At 35.2% G+C, this 20,758-nt stretch overlaps 4 protein-coding genes across 4 annotated transcripts; 2 read left to right on the top strand and 2 right to left on the bottom strand.

Annotated features, from left to right (window-relative positions):
• Nucleotides 1-946: 946 nt before the first annotated feature.
• LOC149690464 (uncharacterized) lies at nucleotides 947-2,380 on the bottom strand. The gene is made up of 4 exons (XM_089870001.1): nucleotides 1,857-2,380; nucleotides 1,409-1,775; nucleotides 1,307-1,321; nucleotides 947-1,240 (listed from the first exon to the last, which is right to left on the bottom strand). Exons 1-4 carry the CDS (start codon nucleotides 1,914-1,916, stop codon nucleotides 1,119-1,121), a joined length of 564 nt encoding a protein of 187 aa, XP_089726127.1. The 5' UTR covers nucleotides 1,917-2,380; the 3' UTR covers nucleotides 947-1,118.
• Nucleotides 2,381-3,016: 636 nt separating this feature from the next.
• On the top strand, nucleotides 3,017-4,537 carry LOC149690463 (methylmalonic aciduria type A homolog, mitochondrial-like). The gene is made up of 3 exons (XM_089870000.1): nucleotides 3,017-3,755; nucleotides 3,822-4,057; nucleotides 4,125-4,537. The coding sequence occupies exons 1-3, from the start codon at nucleotides 3,146-3,148 to the stop codon at nucleotides 4,410-4,412; spliced, it is 1,134 nt and encodes a 377-aa protein (XP_089726126.1). The 5' UTR covers nucleotides 3,017-3,145; the 3' UTR covers nucleotides 4,413-4,537.
• Nucleotides 4,538-5,165: 628 nt separating this feature from the next.
• LOC149690462 (coiled-coil domain-containing protein 22 homolog) lies at nucleotides 5,166-9,530 on the bottom strand. The gene is made up of 14 exons (XM_089869996.1): nucleotides 9,383-9,530; nucleotides 9,038-9,209; nucleotides 8,827-8,959; nucleotides 8,634-8,761; nucleotides 8,483-8,570; nucleotides 8,077-8,423; nucleotides 7,307-7,477; nucleotides 6,993-7,229; nucleotides 6,143-6,244; nucleotides 5,913-6,020; nucleotides 5,744-5,839; nucleotides 5,599-5,658; nucleotides 5,434-5,508; nucleotides 5,166-5,362 (listed from the first exon to the last, which is right to left on the bottom strand). The coding sequence occupies exons 1-14, from the start codon at nucleotides 9,430-9,432 to the stop codon at nucleotides 5,243-5,245; spliced, it is 1,887 nt and encodes a 628-aa protein (XP_089726122.1). The 5' UTR covers nucleotides 9,433-9,530; the 3' UTR covers nucleotides 5,166-5,242.
• A 187-nt stretch (nucleotides 9,531-9,717) lies between these two features.
• Nucleotides 9,718-15,720, top strand: LOC149690461 (uncharacterized). The gene is made up of 13 exons (XM_089869995.1): nucleotides 9,718-9,923; nucleotides 9,987-10,071; nucleotides 10,140-10,203; nucleotides 10,260-10,499; nucleotides 10,558-10,608; nucleotides 10,790-10,860; nucleotides 10,943-11,033; nucleotides 11,123-11,301; nucleotides 12,316-12,988; nucleotides 13,570-13,706; nucleotides 13,785-13,923; nucleotides 15,344-15,424; nucleotides 15,543-15,720. Exons 1-13 carry the CDS (start codon nucleotides 9,869-9,871, stop codon nucleotides 15,579-15,581), a joined length of 1,905 nt encoding a protein of 634 aa, XP_089726121.1. The 5' UTR covers nucleotides 9,718-9,868; the 3' UTR covers nucleotides 15,582-15,720.
• The last annotated feature ends 5,038 nt before the right edge of the window (nucleotides 15,721-20,758 follow it).

Here is a 20,758-nt window from a genome sequence, read left to right as displayed (position 1 = left end):
AAAGTTGACTTTATTCAACAATAAAACCGGGGAATTATTGTTCATTTCACTGTTGTGTGAAACACTATATACTGCCCCTCCAGCTTGTTTTAAGGGCCATTATCCGTTTGGATCATGAAACTAACACTCTAGCTCTAGAGGCTCTAATATTTCAACAAACAAACAAAAGAACTTGGATACTCCATTTGAAAGTTGACTTTATTCAAGAATAAAACCGGGGAATTATTGTTCATTTCACTGTTGTGTGAAACACTAAATACTGCCCCTCCAGCTTGTTTTTTAGGTCCATTATCAGTTTGGATCATGAAACCAATACTCCAGCTCTAGAGGCTCTAATATTTCAACAAACAAACAAAAGAACTTGGATACTCCATTTGAAAGTTGACTTTATTCAAGAATAAAACCGGGGAATTATTGTTCATTTCACTGTTGTGTGAAACACTATATACTGCCCCTCCAGCTTGTTTTTAGGGCCATTATCAGTTTGGATCATGTATTCATTATGAAATAATTGTGTTTTTATCCTTTGGAAATTATTGTTCTTTTCACCCTTGTGTGAAACACTACATACTGCCCCTCCAGCTTGTTTTTAGGTCCATTATCAGTTTGGATCATGTATTCATTATGAAATAATTGTGTTTTTATCCCTTGGAAATTATTGTTCTTTTCACCCTTGTGTGAAACACTACATACTGCCCCTCCAGCTTGTTTTTAGGTCCATTATCAGTTTGGATCATGTATTCATTATGAAATAATTGTGTTTTTATCCTTTAGAAATTATTGTTCTTTTCACCCTTGTGTGAGACACTACATACTGCCCCTCCAGCTTGTTTTTAGGTCCATTATCAGTTTGGATCATGAAATTAATACTTTGGATCTAACCTAAAGCTATTAAATACTAAAAGTCCTATCCCAATATTTCAACAAAACAAAAAAACTTGGATACTCCATTTGAAAGTTGACTTTATTCAAGAATAAAACCATTATTTAAATGTTACAAAATATATCACACAATATTATACAATGGAGTTTTATTTATTTAAAATCATTTTTTTTTTATTTCTTAGTTGTACTTTTCTAAATGATGAATATGTTACATAGTTATTGGTGCTTTTTGGTTATACTTTGAACTGCTGGGCACATAATTTTCTATTTATCTCTGCCAATATAACAGAATACTGCATAGCTTTCTCCTCGGAGACATTGCTAAAGAGATCCTCATCCTTTTCAACCATAATTGCTAGAAAAATTAAATATTAATTAGCTGAAATAGAAATAGGTAAATATAATTAAAAATAGTTTTTACCGGAATTAGATATTTCTAATTAACAAGAGAGAAAAAAAAGAGTAATTAGGTGTTTTATTTTTAACGAGGGTTTTGATTTTTAAATTAAGTATCCATACATACCACTGGGTCTAACAAGTACATTCTTCTTATCCTTTGGTCTGTCTTTCTTCTTGTTTCCAGATCCTTTTGGTCTTCCTCTTTTCCGTGGAACATTGCTATTTTCTTCACTATTGGAACCATCCCCGTCATTATCGCAAGTGCTACTACTTGTGCTGTTGCCACCTCTGTGTCTTCCTTTTCTATGGATTCTCTTCAAATGGTTATCAACTTGCAAGGAATTAAAGTAATCGGGCCTTTCTCTCCTAACTCTTTCTGTTCTACGACGTTTAACTTCCCCCCCTTTTTCATCATTTTCTGATTTACTAGGGGGGCGTCTGGCTGTGAAAAATACGTGACCACATGGGCAAGCCTTGCAAGCTACTGGGACCTACAGAAAGGCGAGAGAGTACGCTTCTAAATTTGTAACTTTAATTGAGTTAAAATTAAGTGGTAATTATTAGTATTATACCTGTTGCTTACAAGTTGGGCACACCTTAGTCACCATGTTTTTGGATTTACGGATAGGCATGGGGCCGCTATTTGATAAATAACATCAAAATCTCAAAGCAGATATTTACATTTAATTTATATCTCAGGTCCAGGACTAGTAGTTTAGTTCATTGGATCGATTTAATAGCAATTATCGATCAATTTAAATTTGACCTTGAGTTTCGCGCCTTGATAATGATATTAATTCTACTTTCACTAAGCCTTTGTCTTATAGAAACAACTTTAATTTCGTTTATATAACCATATCGTACTCGTAGTATTTAAATCAATAATTTTCATTTTAAACACATAATGAAACATTAATTTTTAGACGTGAAAAAGTGTTTCTCACGGTTTTAAAATTAGCTTAAATTTATGATATCCAAAAGAAAAACAAACTTTCATAATCCCAATACAAAAACAAAAACAAACAATAGAATGACGTCATCATCACGGCCAATAATTTTCATGAATAGAAATAAGCATAAATATATACAGTTAGTTTCACCACTCAAGTCTCACCTTGAAGGAGAGAGTAATGGAGTTGAAACCCCCATACCTTAAGCGTTGCCTTTGTACCCCCACCTACGGCACCATAGTCCTCCCATCATCCCCAGCGGTTAGGTAGGGTCGTGCCGGACGAAATCGTAAAGGACGCTCCCTCTATCTCAAAAATAGAAGCTAGTTCTCATTCAAATAAAATGGCGCTACGCGGCAGCACTTGGCAATTGCCTACGGAAGGGTAGGGGCGTGCGCGAGGTACACTGGGAGAGATATGGTGCCGTAGGTCGCCCATCATCATTTCCAATCCATCTGACTCCCTTATCCCTGGTCTCACACCTAGGAGACTGGGAGTTTAAAAAAGATGAAGTGATACTGATTATTTCCAGTCCTGTATCTTAACAAAGAGAATATAGGAAAGGAGTTGAAGCTCCCTCGCTCCACAAGGCTAAATTACATTGTTGCCCCTAAATTATACTAGTGGTACGAGGGAGTTTCCGGCTCAGTCGCGCCACCTACGATACCGTTAAATGTCTCAAAGGGAAATGCCTCGGTATTGCGCATTGAAGATACGCGGTAGAAAAGAGCAACAAGATTTTCCCCTCTTTCCACTCCTCCCCTATATTCTCTTTGATCTTAATCATATATATTGTAGCAGACGATGAAATTGTTGACAGTCAGCTGGTGTAAAACTGGTATTGTTTTTCAAGGTTAATTTGCATAAATTAAACCGGTTAACTCATTAACGAGTTCTAGAAATTTCTTAAAATGAATATAGCTAAAAGTAACTTTAAATTTTTGCGCAAAAACTTGAGGTTTTTGTCAAATTTTTCTACTTTTAAGAATTTATCTTCCAGTAGACCAAGGCTTAGTGTAGAAAATCAAATAGATGAATCTCTTGTTAAAAGTTTGTTTAATGGTTTAAAACAAAGAGACAGAGCCAGTTTAGCAATGGCCATAACTCTAATTGAATCCATACACCCTACTAAACGAGTCGAAGCCCAGGAACTATTAACATTAGTCCTAAAAGATGCTAAAGAAAAATACAAAGTTGAGGGCCAGAAATCATTAAGTTTTAGAATAGGACTTTCTGGTCCACCTGGAGCTGGAAAATCAACATTTATTGAAACATTTGGTAAATATTTAACATCACAAGATCACAGAGTCGCTGTGTTAGCGGTAGATCCTTCTTCCTCAACAACTGGTGGCTCACTGTTGGGTGACAAAACTAGAATGACAGAATTAACACGTGACCCTAATGCATATATTAGACCCTCACCAACTGGTGGCCATTTGGGTGGTGTAACAAGAAGCACCAGTGAATCAGTATTCCTTTGCGAATGTGCGGGATATGATGTCATATTTGTTGAAACTGTTGGTATGACCAGTTGTTCTTTTAGCGAACCATGTCCTAATTCATCAGCCAGCCATTTTTGCCAAATAGGGGTAGGACAATCTGAATATCGTGTTGCTGATATGGTAGACATGTTTGTCTTATTAATTCCACCAGCTGGTGGTGATGAATTACAAGGAATTAAGAAGGGAATAGTAGAATTAGCTGACTTAGTTGTCATTAATAAGGCAGATGGTGATTTATTACCAGCAGCTAGAAAGATACAAGCTGAATATACGAGTGCCTTGAAATTTGTTAGAAGAAAATCCAAGATATGGAGACCTAGGGTATAATTTTACTTAAAGATGTTAATTAGCTAGCTTTTATTTGAAACTAAATTTTAAATGGACATAGGTCATGGCTGTTTCCTCAAAAGATAAAACTGGCATTCCAGAATTATGGAAAGAAATGGGGGATTATTGGGATGAACTATTGGAGGTGAAAGAAATTGAAAAACGTCGTGTCAATCAACATTTGATTGCTATGTGGAGCAATATTGAATCCCATCTCCTTGAAACCTTTAAAAACCATAATTTGGTTAATAAATCCATTTCAGAGATGGAAAAATGTGTAAGTGAAGGTATTCTAACACCGGGACTAGCTGCTGATAGACTAATCGATATTTTTACTCATTCAAAATAAGATTATTTAATTATAATATAATATAATACAATACTTACTATATTTTTATTAATCATACTATTATAATTAATTTGATTAATCATACTATTATAATTAATTTGATTAATCATACTATTATAATTAATTTGATTAATCATACTATTAAAATTAATTTGATTAATCATACTATTATAATTAATTTGATTAATCATACTATTATAATTAATTTGATTAATCATACTATTATAATTAATTTGATTAATCACACTATTATAATTAATTTGATTAATCATACTATTATAATTAATTTGATTAATCACACTATTATAATTAATTTGATTAATCATACTATTATAATTAATTTGATTAATCATACTATTATAATTAATTTGATTAATCATGTTGATAATTGATTAGCCAAATTAAGGAAGGGTCAAAAGAAAGAAATAGGATATATTTAGAATATTAAACAATATTTTTATTAATTCTGCACTTGTTAATTAATTAATTTACACATTAACTTGATTCATCTTTCATCAAAGTTCCAAACAATATTAGTAAATATTCCTTCTCATCATTTTGGTGGTAACTTATCATTCTGCTAAATTAATTTCATGGAATGTTCATTTAGATTAGCATTAATTTATGATATATTGAAGCCTAAGTTATATTTGTTCCTATAATTTATTATTAAACCTAAGGGAATCAATTCAATTGTTGTTTTACCCATTAGATACAAAAAAGACAAAATAATTAGGGACTAATTTAGGAATATTTCATTTTGGTAATGAAGGCACGATCTTTTTATTTATTTATTTATTTACGTTAATTGGCACAATTTAATTAATTAATTAAGACTGCTGAGATTGTAATTGAGTCAATAAGGAACCATTTTCTTGTTTCATTTGTTTTAAATCCGCCGTGATTCTTTCCAAATTTCCCGCTACTTTTTTCTGGCTTTCAACTTCAATCTGTTTAAGGAAAGTAATTTAATTAACAATTCAAGTTAATTAATTAATTAATTAATTTAATGAAGTCTTACTTGGTCCTCTAGATCCCTTATTTCTCTCATAATAGCTCCAGTTTCTTCTACAGTTTGAATTAACAAACTACAGTTCTAAAATTAGAAAATTAGAAAGTTATATTTAATTTTAATTTTAATTTTAAATATAATTTAAATTACTGTTTAATTAATATTTAATATTACTTCGTGTAAAGCGGCTAAATGTTTATAAGCTCTTCGACTTGCTTCATCTTTTTTAGCATCCTTTAGAGAAGAAAATTTAATTTAATTAATTATTAAAATTTAATAATTATAATTAGTAGTTTGTTTTAAATTATTGTTAATTTACTTTGAAGATTAGTTCATCGGTTACGGTAAAAGTCCGGTCCAATTTTCCTGATAAAGTATTAATTTCTTTTTGAACTGATTTAGTATCAATTAATACCTGGAAATTAATTAATTTATTTATTTAATTAGATTCAAATCTAATTAATTAAATATATCTTTTAAATATTCACTTTTTCAATCTCTGCCTTTTGTTTCTTGATATTTCCGACAATTTCAATAATTCTCCTTGTGTATGCTGATCTGCTGAAATCTTTCTTTAGCTTTTCATAATCTGATATCTAATGAATAGAAAATTGGCATTAATTTTAAATTTAACTAACTATAATTAACTTAAAAACAAAATTAACACAATACTAACTATAACTAACTTAAAATAAATTAAAACAAATTAACACAATACCAATTGTTTATGCAAATCATCTTTATTATGAGCTTCCTGGCTAATTTCCTTCATCTTCTCCCTAAGCATTTTAATTTCTTCTAATTTTCTTTGAGACTCATCCTAAATTAAACGTAATTAAGATTATAATTAAACTAATATACTACAGGGTTCGTACAAATTTTTTGGAATGAAATTAGCCTTATTCCTGATCAGTGCCACCTACCCATAGCGGCGACTTTGAGAACTACTGTAAATGGCAAGCCAATCAGATGCCGTTAAAATCTGGTGACGTCACTGACGGGCACTCTCGGGGTCTTACCAAAAATGACGTCACCAGATTTTAGCGACATCTGATTGGCTTGCCGTTTACACTAGTTCTCAAAGTCGCCGCTATGGGTAGGTGGCGCTGATCAGGAATAAGGCTAATTCCCTGACTTTTCCAGGTTTTCCCTGACAAAATTCCACAAATTTCCCTGACCATTTTCAATAATGTACATGGCGAACATATATGAAAACCAATCTAAATTCACTAGAGTCATTTTTGCACGAATTATTGTTGTAAATAACTAGAGCGAGAGAAGCGAGGTCCGAAAATTTGGGGCTCTGCTCAAGTCTCAGAAGGTCACCCTACTGTTATCCAGACTTTAAATTTCCCTCCAATAAATTTTTCCCTGACATTTCCCTGACTTTTAAGGTCCATTTTCAACTTCCCTGACTTTTCCAGGTCATGTACGAACATTTCCCTGACTTTTAAGGTCCATTTTTAATTTCCCTGACTTTTCCCTGACATTTTAGGCCCATTCTCAACTTCCCTGACTTTTCCAGGTTAAACAGGTCGTGTACGAACCCTGTACTATTAATTACTTACCAGTTGTTGAGAATTTAACTCTTTTAGTTGCCTATACTGTTCTATAAGTGGTGCTCTGTGTTTCTCCCATTGATTTGCTAAAGAAACCAAACGTTGGCTCGTAATATCAACCACTGATTGCAGTTTTAGTAAATTATTATCGGCATCGGGAAGTAGGTCAAAAGTTTGCTTTCTAACTAAGTAACTTTCTTCTAACTCTTTTGCTTTTCTGGCTTGACTACCCATTTGTTCATTAATCTGCAATGTATATGTTACTTTGTGATTAATATTAATTAAGATATCACTCCTTAAACCTTAAAATATAATATAAATACCTGTTGAATGCCCGCAGACAATTGCTTGGACTGCAGCTCTAAACTTTGTAATTTACTATTAATCTCTTCAGAATGTGCCTGTAGAGTTTTAACTTCCTCTTCCCGCTGTTTCACCAAATCCTCTGTTGAAGTTAACCTTGTTACTTCCTCTTTTTTCCCCCTCTCTTCCTCCTAAAGATAACAAAAAAACATAAACCATAAACCTCCATATCCTTATCTAATCATCTCACGTATCCCTCAACAGAAGTAGAATAACCTAGAGTCTTCCATGAATTTATTAATCCTTTCCCCCTCCTAACTTCATTATCAATTTTTTCACTGAACTGAGACTGATAACTTCTGTTATTCAACTTTTAATTAGCCACACCTTAATTTCCCTCAATAATATTACCAAGAAGTGATATCTAGTTTATTAGGGACAAGGTATAAGATGCCTAAGTAATATTCGCGCGCCATAGTCCCAGTCCCCCCTTTCAAAATACAAGGGGGGACGTAAAAGGAGGCGCCGGGCTATTTCGCAGCCTATCCTCAGTCGGAAAATATGACTGTAATTTTCGTCACTCGCGTCGTCGCGCTGACGTGAGTTTTCAAGAACCAATGAGATGCTGATTATAATTTAGAGGCGGGGATTAACTCCGGACCTACTATACGTTTGTTTGGACTGGAGATAAAGCTAGATTATAAATCTGGCGAATTTATACCTTCTCTCTGAGATACTAGATATAACTTCTTGATATTACTAACTAATAAACAACCAAACAACCTAGCACCTTTGTAAATTGTAATTTTTCCGTATGTGTAAACAAGGATCCTTTAATCCTCGTAACTTTTTCAGGAGTAACGGTAACGGGAACGGAAGTTTCTAATGCTGGACAATTTTTAAGAGTTTGTCTGAAGGATTCTCTCATTTGTTTAAGCATTTTTTCACGTTTCTTTTGTTTGTAATCTTGTTCCGAGAGACGCGTACCCAAACCAATTTCATTCCATTCATTCTCCCATTCGTTAGCTACGGCGTAAGCTGTTGTATTAGATTCAAGTAGAGATGGTACTAAATTTTCTGGATCTTGTATTTGATCCGTGACGTATTTCATATGAGTGTCGTAATACTTTGTAACATCTAAAATATTAATTATTATTATTATAATAGCGTTAATTAACTTAAAATAATTAAATCACCAGTTGGTAAATCAACTCCGAGGTTATTTCCACCGTAATTAGGGAATGATACTGGACTAGTTGTAACCGGGTAATTATGTTTAAAACCCTAATTAATTAATTATATTAATTAATTAGCTTTTAAATCTCAATTAGGGTAGTTATTAAGTACTTCTTTATGCCATGATGTTGGAGAACTCCAACGTATCCCTTTTTCTTTACAATAAGATGGTGTCCACGGAAACGATAACCTTTTCGATAACTCGATAGCAATTGATCTTTTGACTAGAGCGCTTTTCCCTAAAATTAATATTAAGTTAAATTTTTAGGTAATGGACCACCCCTTAAGTATTTAAAAGATTTACCCAAAGGTTCACTGACAAGTTTTTCACTTTCTTTGGGAAGTTTTTCAATCAGGAAAAGAAATATCTTACGTAACTCCGTTTCACTCGAATATAAGAATGTTTGATACCCTATTTCCCCCGAAAATCCTTCCGCCTTTAATTAATTAAAATAAGCGCGTGTAAATCGTCATTTTTTAGGGTATTTTTGGGTATATTTAAAAGGGTAAATTACCACACAGGCGGCTGCTAAAGCAGCTCCGAGACGATATCTCGCTGCCATGCTCGGAGGGACATGGCGAGGCAAATCAGAGTCTGGTTGAATTAATTGTAAGCATCTTACCACACCCTCGACTACCAGCTCAGTAGTGAATTCGCGTAAGCTCTCTACATCATCTTCTATATCGCTATAAATTATTTAAATAACATTTTTTTGACATTTCATCCAACACACCTATAAGATCCCCCAAAATACACTAACACAGAAGGAAATTTTAGGGATTATTCTTAGGCTAGCTAATAAGGACGCTGGAAATCAACTTAAATTTAATTTAAAAGTTAAATATTTAGTTTTATTTACCATCCAAGTTGCCGGAGAGTATGAGTTATAATTTGATCCACCTCCTCCATGACAATCTCTTCAACTTAAAAGGGACCGAAACCGCAATGAAATGCAGGGAAGCCTACGATGGTCACGAGATTTTTGTCGGCTTCCCTCTTTAAAATCGAATAACTCGTAATCTATGGATTTTAATGAGTTGTAAATTCACAGAAAGGCTTATTTTTGCAATTTAAATGAAATAATGTTTATTTCATAATTTATCTCAGTAATTTTTAATATTTAATTATGGATTATTTTCAGCTCCCGTTCGTGATCTATCAGCCGTTACCATAGCAACCGTTAGTTATGAGATGCCATCTTTAAATTTTTCGCGGACGCGCGTGAAGTTCAATGGTTGAAATGCATGTGGTCGTATGACTTACCGGTAAAATTATGGTTTTAATTAATTTTTAATTTATGAAATTAATAATATAAGTTTGTAATAAGAAAATAATCGTGTGGGAAATGTCTTATAACGAGCCAACTTCGGATTCTGCCAGATATACGATGGGTGATGAAGGTAAGCCAGATTTTTGGTTAGATTTTCACTAAGCCTTGGCCTATACAAAAATGTCTGAAATAGATTTTAGCCATAAACCTGTGGCACAATCAACACCTGTCCGCAAAAAAGCGGAAACTATGACAAATGAAGGAAATCAATCACAAATGTATTGTTACAAACATAATTCATTCCTGGTTTTGTTAATTCTGAGGCCTATTTTCGTAAAATTGACAGGGAATTCAGTGTAGACAATGAAGTAACGATTGCATCTCTCCAAGATGATATTTGCAAATATAAGGTTAGACTTAGATATTTTAGGCTTTTTGCCAGAAAATTACTAACTAACGATATCAGGAGGAATTAGATGACTTGAAATATCATGTCAATGATTTGATTGAAGACAATGATAAGCTTTCTAAAGAATTACGGGATAATGTAGAGGCCAGAATGCGTTTGGTTTCAGGATCCTTAAACAATCCTGAAGTTGAACTTTTACGCAAACAAGTAGAAACATTGACTGAAGCTAAAGAATCAGTTTTAAAAATGTGGAATATTGCCTTGCAAGAAATTGAACGGCTAGAAAATGAGTTAGAGGTCAGTTAAATGACGTTTTCTCTTGTTTAAATTTTTAATTTTACGAAATTCTTTGTAGAAAAGCCAAATGGGAACTAATATTGATATCCTAGAAACAAAAATTAAAGAGGTAAATTAATCCACCTTTTTCTCGATGCATGTTCCAACTGCCAAGGCTTATTGCGCGATTTTTAACTGAATCTGGTTCAAAATAAAGCGTCGTCTACTACAGAGTTGAAATATATATTTTTGACAGTTGCGCTAAGCCTTGGCACACGCATCGGGAATGAGGTAAATTTATTTAATTATAGATTAAGCGTGATTATGATAAAGCTGTCGAATCATTATCTTCCGAAATGAATATAACTAAAGAAAATTTAAGGTAAATTAAATTTTACCGAATAGTTTTTAATATTAATTGTTAATTAATATTAAATAGTTATGTATATAATTTTTAAATGCAGTCAATCTAAAGAAACCACTTTATCTTTGAAAAAGGAGTTAGATAAATATATGGAATTAAATACGGAACTTAATGTTAAATTAAATGAAAAGGTATTATTCTTCTATTTAAAATATTAAAATTAAGTTAATTAACTTTCACTTAACAATTTAATATGTTTTCTTTTTGCGTTTCTTTGAAGGATAAAGAAATTAAGGACACTAAAAGCAAACTTCAAGAGTGCCAAAATCAAATCTTCCAATCAGAATCCAATATAACTGACAAGCAAAAAGAAATACAATCTTGGGAAACTCGATTTCAAGAATTGCAGACAAAGAATGGAGCTTTGCAAGAGCAAATCAAAACTTTGCAACTGAGAGAGTAAGAACTTTTATTTTTTTTGCAGTTAAGAGTCATTACGCGATTTAAACGAGTACTCACCTGTTAAGCCTAAGCCGAGTACTCGGTACTCGAACGAATTACACGATTTAAACGAGTACTCGGTATGCACGATTTAAACGAGTACTCGAACGAATTGCACGATTTAAACGAGTACTCGAACGAATTGCACGATTTAAACGAGTACTCTGTACTCGAACGAATTGCACGATTTAAACGAGTACTCTGTACTCGAACGAATTGCACGATTTAAACGAGTACTCTGTACTCGAACGAATTGCACGATTTAAACGAGTACTCTGTACTCGAACGAATTGCACGATTTAAACGAGTACTCTGTACTCGAACGAATTGCACGATTTAAACGAGTACTCTGTACTCGAACGAATTGCACGATTTAAACGAGTACTCTGTACTCGAACGAATTGCACGATTTAAACGAGTACTCTGTACTCGAACGAATTGCACGATTTAAACGAGTACTCGGTATTCGAACGAATTACGCGATTTAAACGAGTACTCACTGGTTAAGCCCCGTCGGTGATCAATTACTCACTGGTTTAGTCCCGTCTGTAATCGAGTACTCGCGTTTTAAGCCCAGTCGCTGATCGAGTACTCGCGGGTTAAGCCAAGTATGTGATCGAGTACTCGCGGGTTAAGCCAAGTATGTGATCGAATACTCGGTACTCGAATGAATTACACCATATAAACGAGTACTCGCCCGTCACCAACTTCAATTTCGAGTACTCACTGGTTAAGCTCATTAAGTTATCGAGTACTCTCGTTTTTAGCCCAGTCTGTTGTCTAGTACTCGCGTTTTAAGCCCAGTAGCTGATCGAGTACTCGCGTTTTAAGCCCCGTCAGTGATCGAGTACTCGCGTTTTAAGCCCAGTAGCTGATCGAGTACTCGCGGGTTAAGTCCATTATGTGATAGAGTACTCGGTACTCGAATAAATTACGCTATTTAAACGCGTACTCGCCCATCATTTATTTTAGAATCGAGTTAGAATCAAACGCGGCTGACGCCGTTCAGCAAGCTAAGGATAGCATGAAACTAGCTGAAAACGCGGTATTTGAAAAAGACGTGGCGGTATTTCGCGAACACCAAGCGAAAAAAGAGATCGAGGGCTTACAATTAGCCATGAATAAAATTGTGGACAGCGCGTCGGAAAAAACGAAAATCGTCATGGAAAACGTCAAGAAAAAATGCGACGAAAAAATCGCCAACTTAGAAGAAGAGATTAAGAATTTAGATACGGAATTGGGCGAAAAACGAGCGATAATTGAGCGAATTACGCGCGAAAAGAAGCAGGCCGAGACGGAATTGAGCAAGTTTTACAATGAAAAAGATGGTTCCACGTATCAGGCCTTGATCGAGGAGTTGTCCCAAAAATTAACGACAGTTCAGATAGAACGGGATCAAGCTTTGTCGAAGATTAAAAATTTGGAAACAAATTTGAAACATTGTAAAGAAACTTCTTTGGAGGATTTAAATTTTAAAGATGCCGAAATTGAGCAGCTCAGGGGACAATTGGCGGCCGTTCAACGTAGTTTTAAATCAAGTGCCAATGAACGATTAGAGTTGATTAATAAAGTTGCTCTCTTGCAAAAACGGTGTATGGCCCAACAAGAAGAGAATGAAGCGTTTAGGAGCAAACTTAAAAAAGATGTAAGTTGTCCTTTTTAATTTTTTACTTTATTCTAATTCTCGGGGCTTGGCCTAATTTAGTTTTTCTAATATTAGAGTACTCGGGGTTTGGCCTAATTTAGTTTTTCTAATATTAGAGTACTCGGGGCTTGGCCTAATTTAGTTTTTCTAATATTAGAGTACTCGGGGTTTGGCCTAATTTAGTTTTTCTAATATTAGAGTACTCGGGGTTTGGCCTAATTTAGTTTAATAATAGAGTACTCGGGGCTTGGCAGTTTTTCTAATACTATAGTACTCGGGGCTTGGCAGTTTTTCTAATACTATAGTACTCGGGGCTTGGCAGTTTTTCTAATAATAGAGTACTCGGGGCTTGGCAGTTTTTCTAATGTTAGAGTACTCGGGGCTTGGCAGTTTTTGTAATATTAGAGTACTAAGAGCTTGGCAGTTTTTGTAATACTATAGTAGTCGGGGCTTGGCAGTTTTTCTGCTGCTCAAGTACTCGGGCCATGGCTAAATTTTTATTATTAGAGTACTCGTGCCGTGACCTAATTTCTGCTTCTCGAGTACTCGCGAGTATTCAAGGATTTAATTTGGTTAATTAGATAAATTATTTTGAAAACACGTTGCGGGAGCAACAAGAGGAACACAAACGTCACATTGAAGATCGATGCCAAATGCATAATGATACTATTTTTGAATTACGCAGTCTTGTAGACGCCCAACAAAAGATGGTTTATAAGTCAGTACTTCCCATGATTCAAAGGGGGTATAGGCCTACTCAAAAAATTGTATTTCTTCGATAAACATTACCTTTTAGATGGAAAGATGAAGCCAAAAGGTTGACTGAAAAATTTGAACGAGAAGTGACAAAATTGTCATCGGAAGTTCATCCCTTAAAAGAGGAAAAGAAACGTTTGAAAAGGGATTTGGAGGATGCTGAAAATAGACTGGCCCAGGTAGGAATTTTATTTATTTTTTGTTTTTTTTTTGTTGTACAGGGTGTTTGGTATGGTAGGAATTTTATTTTAATTTTTTTGGTTGTACAGGGTGTTTGGTGTGGTAGGAATTTTATTTTTATTTTTTTGGTTGTACAGGGTGTTTGGTGTGGTAGGAATTTTATTTTTATTTTTTTGGTTGTACAGGGTGTTTGGTGTGGTAGGAATTTTATTTTGTTGTTATTTTTATTTTTTTTGGTTTGTACAGGGTGTTTGGTATTGTTTGAATGTTATTTTTTTTTATTTTAATTTTTTTGGTTGAACAGGGTGTTTGGTATGGTAGGAATTTTATTTTTATTTTTTTGGTTGTACAGGGTGTTTGGTGTGGTAGGAATTTTATTTTGTTGTTATTTTTATTTTTTTGGTTTGTACAGGGTGTTTGGTAGGGTAGGAATTTTATTTTTATTTTTATTTTTATTTTAATTTTTTTGGTTGTACAGGGTGTTTGGTGTGGTTGGAATTTTATTTTGTTTTTGTTTTTATTTTTTGGTTGTACAGGGTGTTTGGTATGGTTAGAATTTTATTTGGCTTCTATTTTAATTTTTTGGTTGTACAGGGTGTTTGGTGTGGTTGGAATTTTATTTTGCTTCTATTTTAATTTTTTGGTTGTACAGGGTGTTTGGTGTGGTTGGAATTTTATTTTGCTTCTATTTTAATTTTTTGGTTGTACAGGGTGTTTGGTGTGGTTAGAATTTTATTTTGCTTTTATTTTATTTTTTTGGTTTGTACAGGGTGTTTGGTAGGGTAGGAATTTTATTTTATTTTTTATTTTTTGGTTGTACAGGGTATTATAAAGGGGGAATGTGGTAGGACCCGAGATAAGTTAGTTTTATTAGCTTAATTTCCATGATATTTTGGTCCAATGGACACCGATTTTGGAGTTAGGATTATATAGACTAGTGGCGGTAGAGAGGGGTGTAGACTATGTATCCCTCCCTCTGCGCGCGCTCTTGTTGTAAGAGGGGATACTCTACGCGTCTATTAGGGGGGGGGGGTGACAATGAGCTAAGAGATAGAAGGGTATTATGAAGTTTGCGTACGTAGTACTGCCATTACTCTATAGAGAGAGGCGCCAGAGGGATGTAGTTTAATATGACTCCTCCCCTTTCTACCAAAATGGCGGCAAACTTTACGTTACGGAGTGGGGAAATGCATCTGATTGGCTAAGTGGAGGCATGACGTTTAATGGGGGATATTTTCACCCCCCCCTTTGCCCACTAATTATAGTGTTTTACGGATGACCCCTTTAATTTAAATAAGAAACTGAATGAAAGACAATGATTTCTAATTAAGGGGTCATCCTTAAAATACCCCAATCAGAACTGGTTTAGACCAACTGGTGGGCCATGATATAAAATACGCAATACGTATATATTTGCAGTGCGAAGAGCAATTGCATAATATAACCATGGAAAATATGCGTTTAAACAATCGTGTCCAATTACTGGATGAATTAAGCAAGGTACTTAATTACTTAATTGCTTAAATGCATGCACCTTGCATGTTGTTATTTAAATCGCACCCCTACATATATTTGATATAAATACAAACGTATATGTATATATATCTTATGTCTATAGGTTTCAAATCGAACCCGTCTTGATCTTGACACTTCTTGACAAACCTCGTTCGTTTTAATTGGATTTTAATTAATATTTTATGTATGATACATTTATTTATACAATATTAATTTTGTAACGTAACATACAAAGTGTATCTTCAAAGTGTATACATCCATTAATATTATATAGTTTTAAGTATATTTGCTTTTGCTACATCAATAATCCCCTTTTGAAAGCCCCCTTAACTAAGTAAAAATCTTTTACACAAATGAACTTAAAAGTTTTCAACAAATTTTGCGTCGCACGTGCTACTTTCGTAATACGATGCGTCCTTTCTGATTGGTTCCCCAGTTTCCCGCCTTTTTCCTTACACTCAATGCGCGTGGCAACCGCGTACCGTTCTACACTCCTTAGGTTAAGAATGAACGTAAATTACACACTCTCTTTCGTGGATTTGAACTATGGAGTAACTAAATAAGGAGTTGAAGTTAACTCCTACAATACGCGTTACACGCTCGTCTCTTGAAGCTTAGCACCTCCTTGTTTATTTTCTCCATGGAATTTGGACACGGGATTCCGGAAGAGGTTCGTCTTACCCGCTTAGCAACAAAAATCTTGTTTCCGGGATGATCCTGAAGCAGCCAATTAGAAGCTAGAGCTGGGACGAGGCTGAACTCGCGCCTTTTCCCGCCAAAATCTCTTCTCCTTCATACTATAGCTAGGGTTTCTTGAAATATTCCTTTCTCCCTCAGTTTTATAGCTCATCGTTTGACTTTCCAAATCACTTTACTCGAGATTCGCGGGGTTGATTTAAAAGGAAACAAGATTACGCGTATTGAGTCTGTTGTATGCCCACCTTTCCCTAAAAAAAGGAAAAACAATGTGGTCAAATTGTATCTGTATTTATGAACAAATGAGGTATTGGGCTGGATTCCTTATAACGTCAGCTTTTCATAGAGTACAAACAACATGGGGTTTGGATTTCAAACACCGATGCAGTGTTCGAAATAAACATTCCCATAGGGAAAGATATTAATAAGTTTTGTTTCGAGTATTCTGTTGAGTTCCTTTTGTCAATTTTTTTAAAGAGACACCAAACAGGCTTTGACTAGAAATCCCAATACCTTTATAATAAAAATTACCCATACTAGGCCTATGACTAAAAAATCCCCATAGAATCATCACATTTGCAAACATTCCCATACTCCTGAAAAACTATTCATTCAAACCCCATGTTGTAAGTACTCTATGAATAGATCTCTTCGAAACAAACCCAACCCCATAATTTATTCTATAAAAATTCCCATAGTGTTACTAAAAAAGTGCCTGGAAACTAGTATTTCCAACAGAATCAAAACCATAAAACCCCTGGAAATAGGTCTTCGGGCGACAGCTTTCGGACATATCCCTATAATTCGAGCACCCCGAAAAACCTTAAATATATCAACTCATCCCCATTTCAAACAGAGAGAGAGGTGGGGGATGAATTTACGTAACTGGGATGGCCGTTTTCTTTTACTTTTCTCAGTGTAAGACCATTGAAATGTTTCGAGGGGTTATCTAGAAATCCCCTTCCTATAGGACCCTTCTTTCTTTCTTTTCCAAATGCTATCGCCCTCGCTATCCGTGACGGATTATGACCATAGCAACAGGGTTTCGAGAGATCTCCGTGTACGTGATAAATGAAAGGGTCGGACACTTGTCAATAAGGGGTTAAGGTTAATTTTCCCAATACAGAGAGAGAGATGATGTAATAGTCTCTTGGAATTGGAAGCCACTCTGGAAGGAGAATCTAAGGGTAATACACTGGTAAAAGTAGGTTATGTCCGACCCCTCGAGGACCATCCTTTTGTTTAATAGATCTGTAAATAATATATGGTAAAAGGTTCGCTTTCCCATAATAGAATGATCGCTTGTGAAACGAAGTTGCTTTTTTAAACTCTGTAATACAAGCATAAGTTTATGATAAGATGTTTTCCATAAGTTTGACCACTACCTACAGAAGTTTCTAACGCTAGAGACTTACAACTCGAGCTAGTTCGAGAACTACGGAAGCGAGAATTGAAGTCCAACACTCGGTGGTTAATTTTGCAGGATTTCCATCTCCCCCTATTTAGTCTGTACTAAGCCTTTGATATGGAGCGCCTCACCAGGCGTATGTCGCTTTACAACTCGAATCTATAACCTACCTGACTCACTTCATCACAAGCTCCAGTTTCTAAGTTACTAGTGACAAACTTATGATGAACATATCTTATGAACTTGTGCACAAGGTAATAATTCATCTCCAAGGGGCCAACTTTCAATCCCAAAAACCCATCAATGCTCCGCCTTAAGAGAACAAGATGGTCAAAAATACCATCCTCTATTTTTGAAAAGGGAAGAGTAAATTACATGGCATATATTTCCATAACTATAAGTATAGAGTATAGTCCGTACTGGATGGAAGCTTGGGTGGAAATTTGAATGTTAAATCTCTTTTACTCTAGCAAAGGGGGCAATGAAAGACTGGGGGGAGGGGGTAGGATTGAATTTTATACTGAGTATGAAATCCCCTTGTCATGTAACGTAGCTTGGTCGTTTATTTTTATTCACTCGTAAATTTGAGCACTTGACAACAGCTAGGGAAAATTCTCGTATAACCAACGCAACCCAACCCAACGGTCCAACCAGGTTTAACGCGGTGATGGTGGTGCTAGCCTGGGGTTGGGAACCCTTTCCTTGCTGGTGTTTCAATGGGAAGACCAACTTAGCAAGCACCCCCAAACTTAATTTTGTTTGATTCTCGTAAATAAAGGGTTAAGAAGACTTACGCAGTTATTCTTTTACTGGGGATGGGGTTCGCGGTTCGAAGATTTTGGGGTCGTGTTCTGGGATTATATTAGTATGATCTTTCAACGCTTTGATCATGTTAAAGCAAATGTCGGCTCTGGTTAATCTTCTACAGCACACACATTTTATCTTGTCAAACACAGGAACCAATCAGCCTTTGCTAAGCTTAGAGGGTTTGTTAACTTTACCCCTCGACTATGGTAGCGTCTTGTAGCATGCATTTGTTCAAACTAAACCACAGCCAAGAAGTGATATTTAGTTTATTAGGGAGAAGGTATAAATTCGCCACATTTATAATCTAGCTTTATCTCCAGTCCAAACGTATAGGGCCGGAGTTAATCCCCGCCTCTAAATTACAACCAGCATCTCATTGGTTCTTGAATACCACGTCAGCGTGGCAACGCGAATGACGAAAATTACGTATTTTCCTACTGAGGAGAGGCTACGAAATAGCCCGGCCTTCTTTTACGTCCCCCCTTGTATTTTGAAAGGGGGACTGGGACTATGGCGCGCAAATACTTAGGCATATCTTCTCCCTAATAAACTAGATATCACTTCTTGCCACAGCCGAGGCTTATTTTGCTTTAAGGCGAAAGTGAAACCAAGTGTACAGGGGCCAACTCAAATCGAGCTAAATTAATTGATAAAGCTGCAATTGAAGGTTGCATTTACTTATGGGAATAGTTTAATTTGTTTCTGTAGTAGTTAACCGCAGTTGGTGTATTTGATCTTACCTTGGCTCATTTCGTGATTCCAAAGACATGGTAGTAAGACTTCACTTATCAATGGTAATACTATTGCTTTTGGAAATATGAAAGCATTTTTTAGGCAATTTGATTTGAGGGAACTATTTATCGCGTATGTGATTCGGTTTAGTAACCTTCCTCCCAATGTTTTAATGATGTTGGGAAGAATCATGTTACAATTACGCCGCTTTGTGGAAGAGGTGAAGTATTAACCCTTTCTGGTGTTAGTATCAAATTTAAACCAAAACATGTGCAAGGTTCACCTCTAAACCGTTTCGTTTTACATCAATGATTTTTCATCAACCTATTTTAGTTGGACTTTAGTTTTCTAAAAAATTCGGTTTTGTTATTAGTTTAGAAGCTTATAGTAGAAACAAGAAGCGATATCTAGTTTATTAGGGAGAAGGTATAAGATGCTTGAGTATTCGCGCGCCATAGTCCCAGTCCCCCCTTTCAAAATACAAGGGGGGACGTAAAAGGAGAGGCCGGGCTATTTCAAAGCCTCTCCTCGGTCGGAAAATATGACTGTAATTTTCGTCATTCGCGTCACGCTGCCGTGAGTTTTCAAGAACCAATGAGATGCATGCTGGTTGTAATTTAGAGGCGGCGGGGATTAACTCCGGCCCTATACGTTTGGACTGGAGATAAAGCTAGAAATCTGGATGAATGAATTTATACCTTCTCGCTAGTAAACTAGATATCGCTTCTTGGTAGAAAATAAAATGTTTTGAATATAACCCTTGCGCGTCAAAAATGAGGTTATCAGTTAGATTTTTAGTTGGGCTCATAAACTTTATTTAAACGGGCAAGCTGCGCCAACCAACGAAAGTTTTGGTAACATGGGGAAATGATGACTCGCTTGCTTGGAAAAAAGGAAAGCAAAAGAAACTAAAACGGCCAGCTTTGCAGCTGCGGTTTTGGTTTTAAATTTGGTTGGAGGATGTACGTTCGGTTGTGCAGTGAAATAGAAAAAATTAACTCCTTCCCAAAACTATCATTTCAAAGAAACCCTTTTTGAGGCCCATCGGCATAGCATCATCCTATTTCTCTTCTTTTTTGATTCTTTTTACTGGCGCAATTAAGTTGGTTGGAATTGGAGACATAGTATATAGTTAGTTAGATTTGTACTAAATTCTGTAAGGGGTTCTAATCTCAGTTCTGATTTGTAATAAATTTTAGTGATGGGTTAATGTTTATTTCCCCTCCAAAGAAAAGCAGAAACCAATCTGCAGTTTGTTTTAAATACCATCAGGTTCTCCGTATGTTTTTAGAATTAAGTGATTGAATTTAATCTCAATGTTATGGATGACCTCTGACCTCTGTAAGAGATTACTGAGTACCAAAAGGTTTGAAGAGTTAAATTAATGGATTGGTCTGAAAAATTAAGGTTTATTATTAATATTAAGATTCACTTTAACATAAGATTCTAGACAATTTATTTAATTCAATTAATTTGATTAAACGTTTTCAAAGTTTAGGTTAATTTCAGCGGTTTCCAACCCGGACCACCCAAGCTTGCAGACTGCAGTATCATAGTGTAGCAGTAAGTTTATGCAGTTTACTCCGGACCTATCTTTCACCTACACTGCTTTTCAAGACACTCTTACTTAACTTGAATCATTATTCAACGATTTTGGAGGGGGACTTAGTTGTTGA

Source organism: Phalangium opilio, unplaced genomic scaffold, assembly GCF_054372755.1.
Source record: "Phalangium opilio isolate 3A_F unplaced genomic scaffold, DU_Popi_V2 ptg000031l_1, whole genome shotgun sequence".
NCBI lineage: Eukaryota > Metazoa > Arthropoda > Arachnida > Opiliones > Phalangiidae > Phalangium > Phalangium opilio.
The sequence above is the reverse complement of the archived record's forward strand: the minus strand, read 5'-3'. Positions and strand labels throughout refer to the sequence as shown.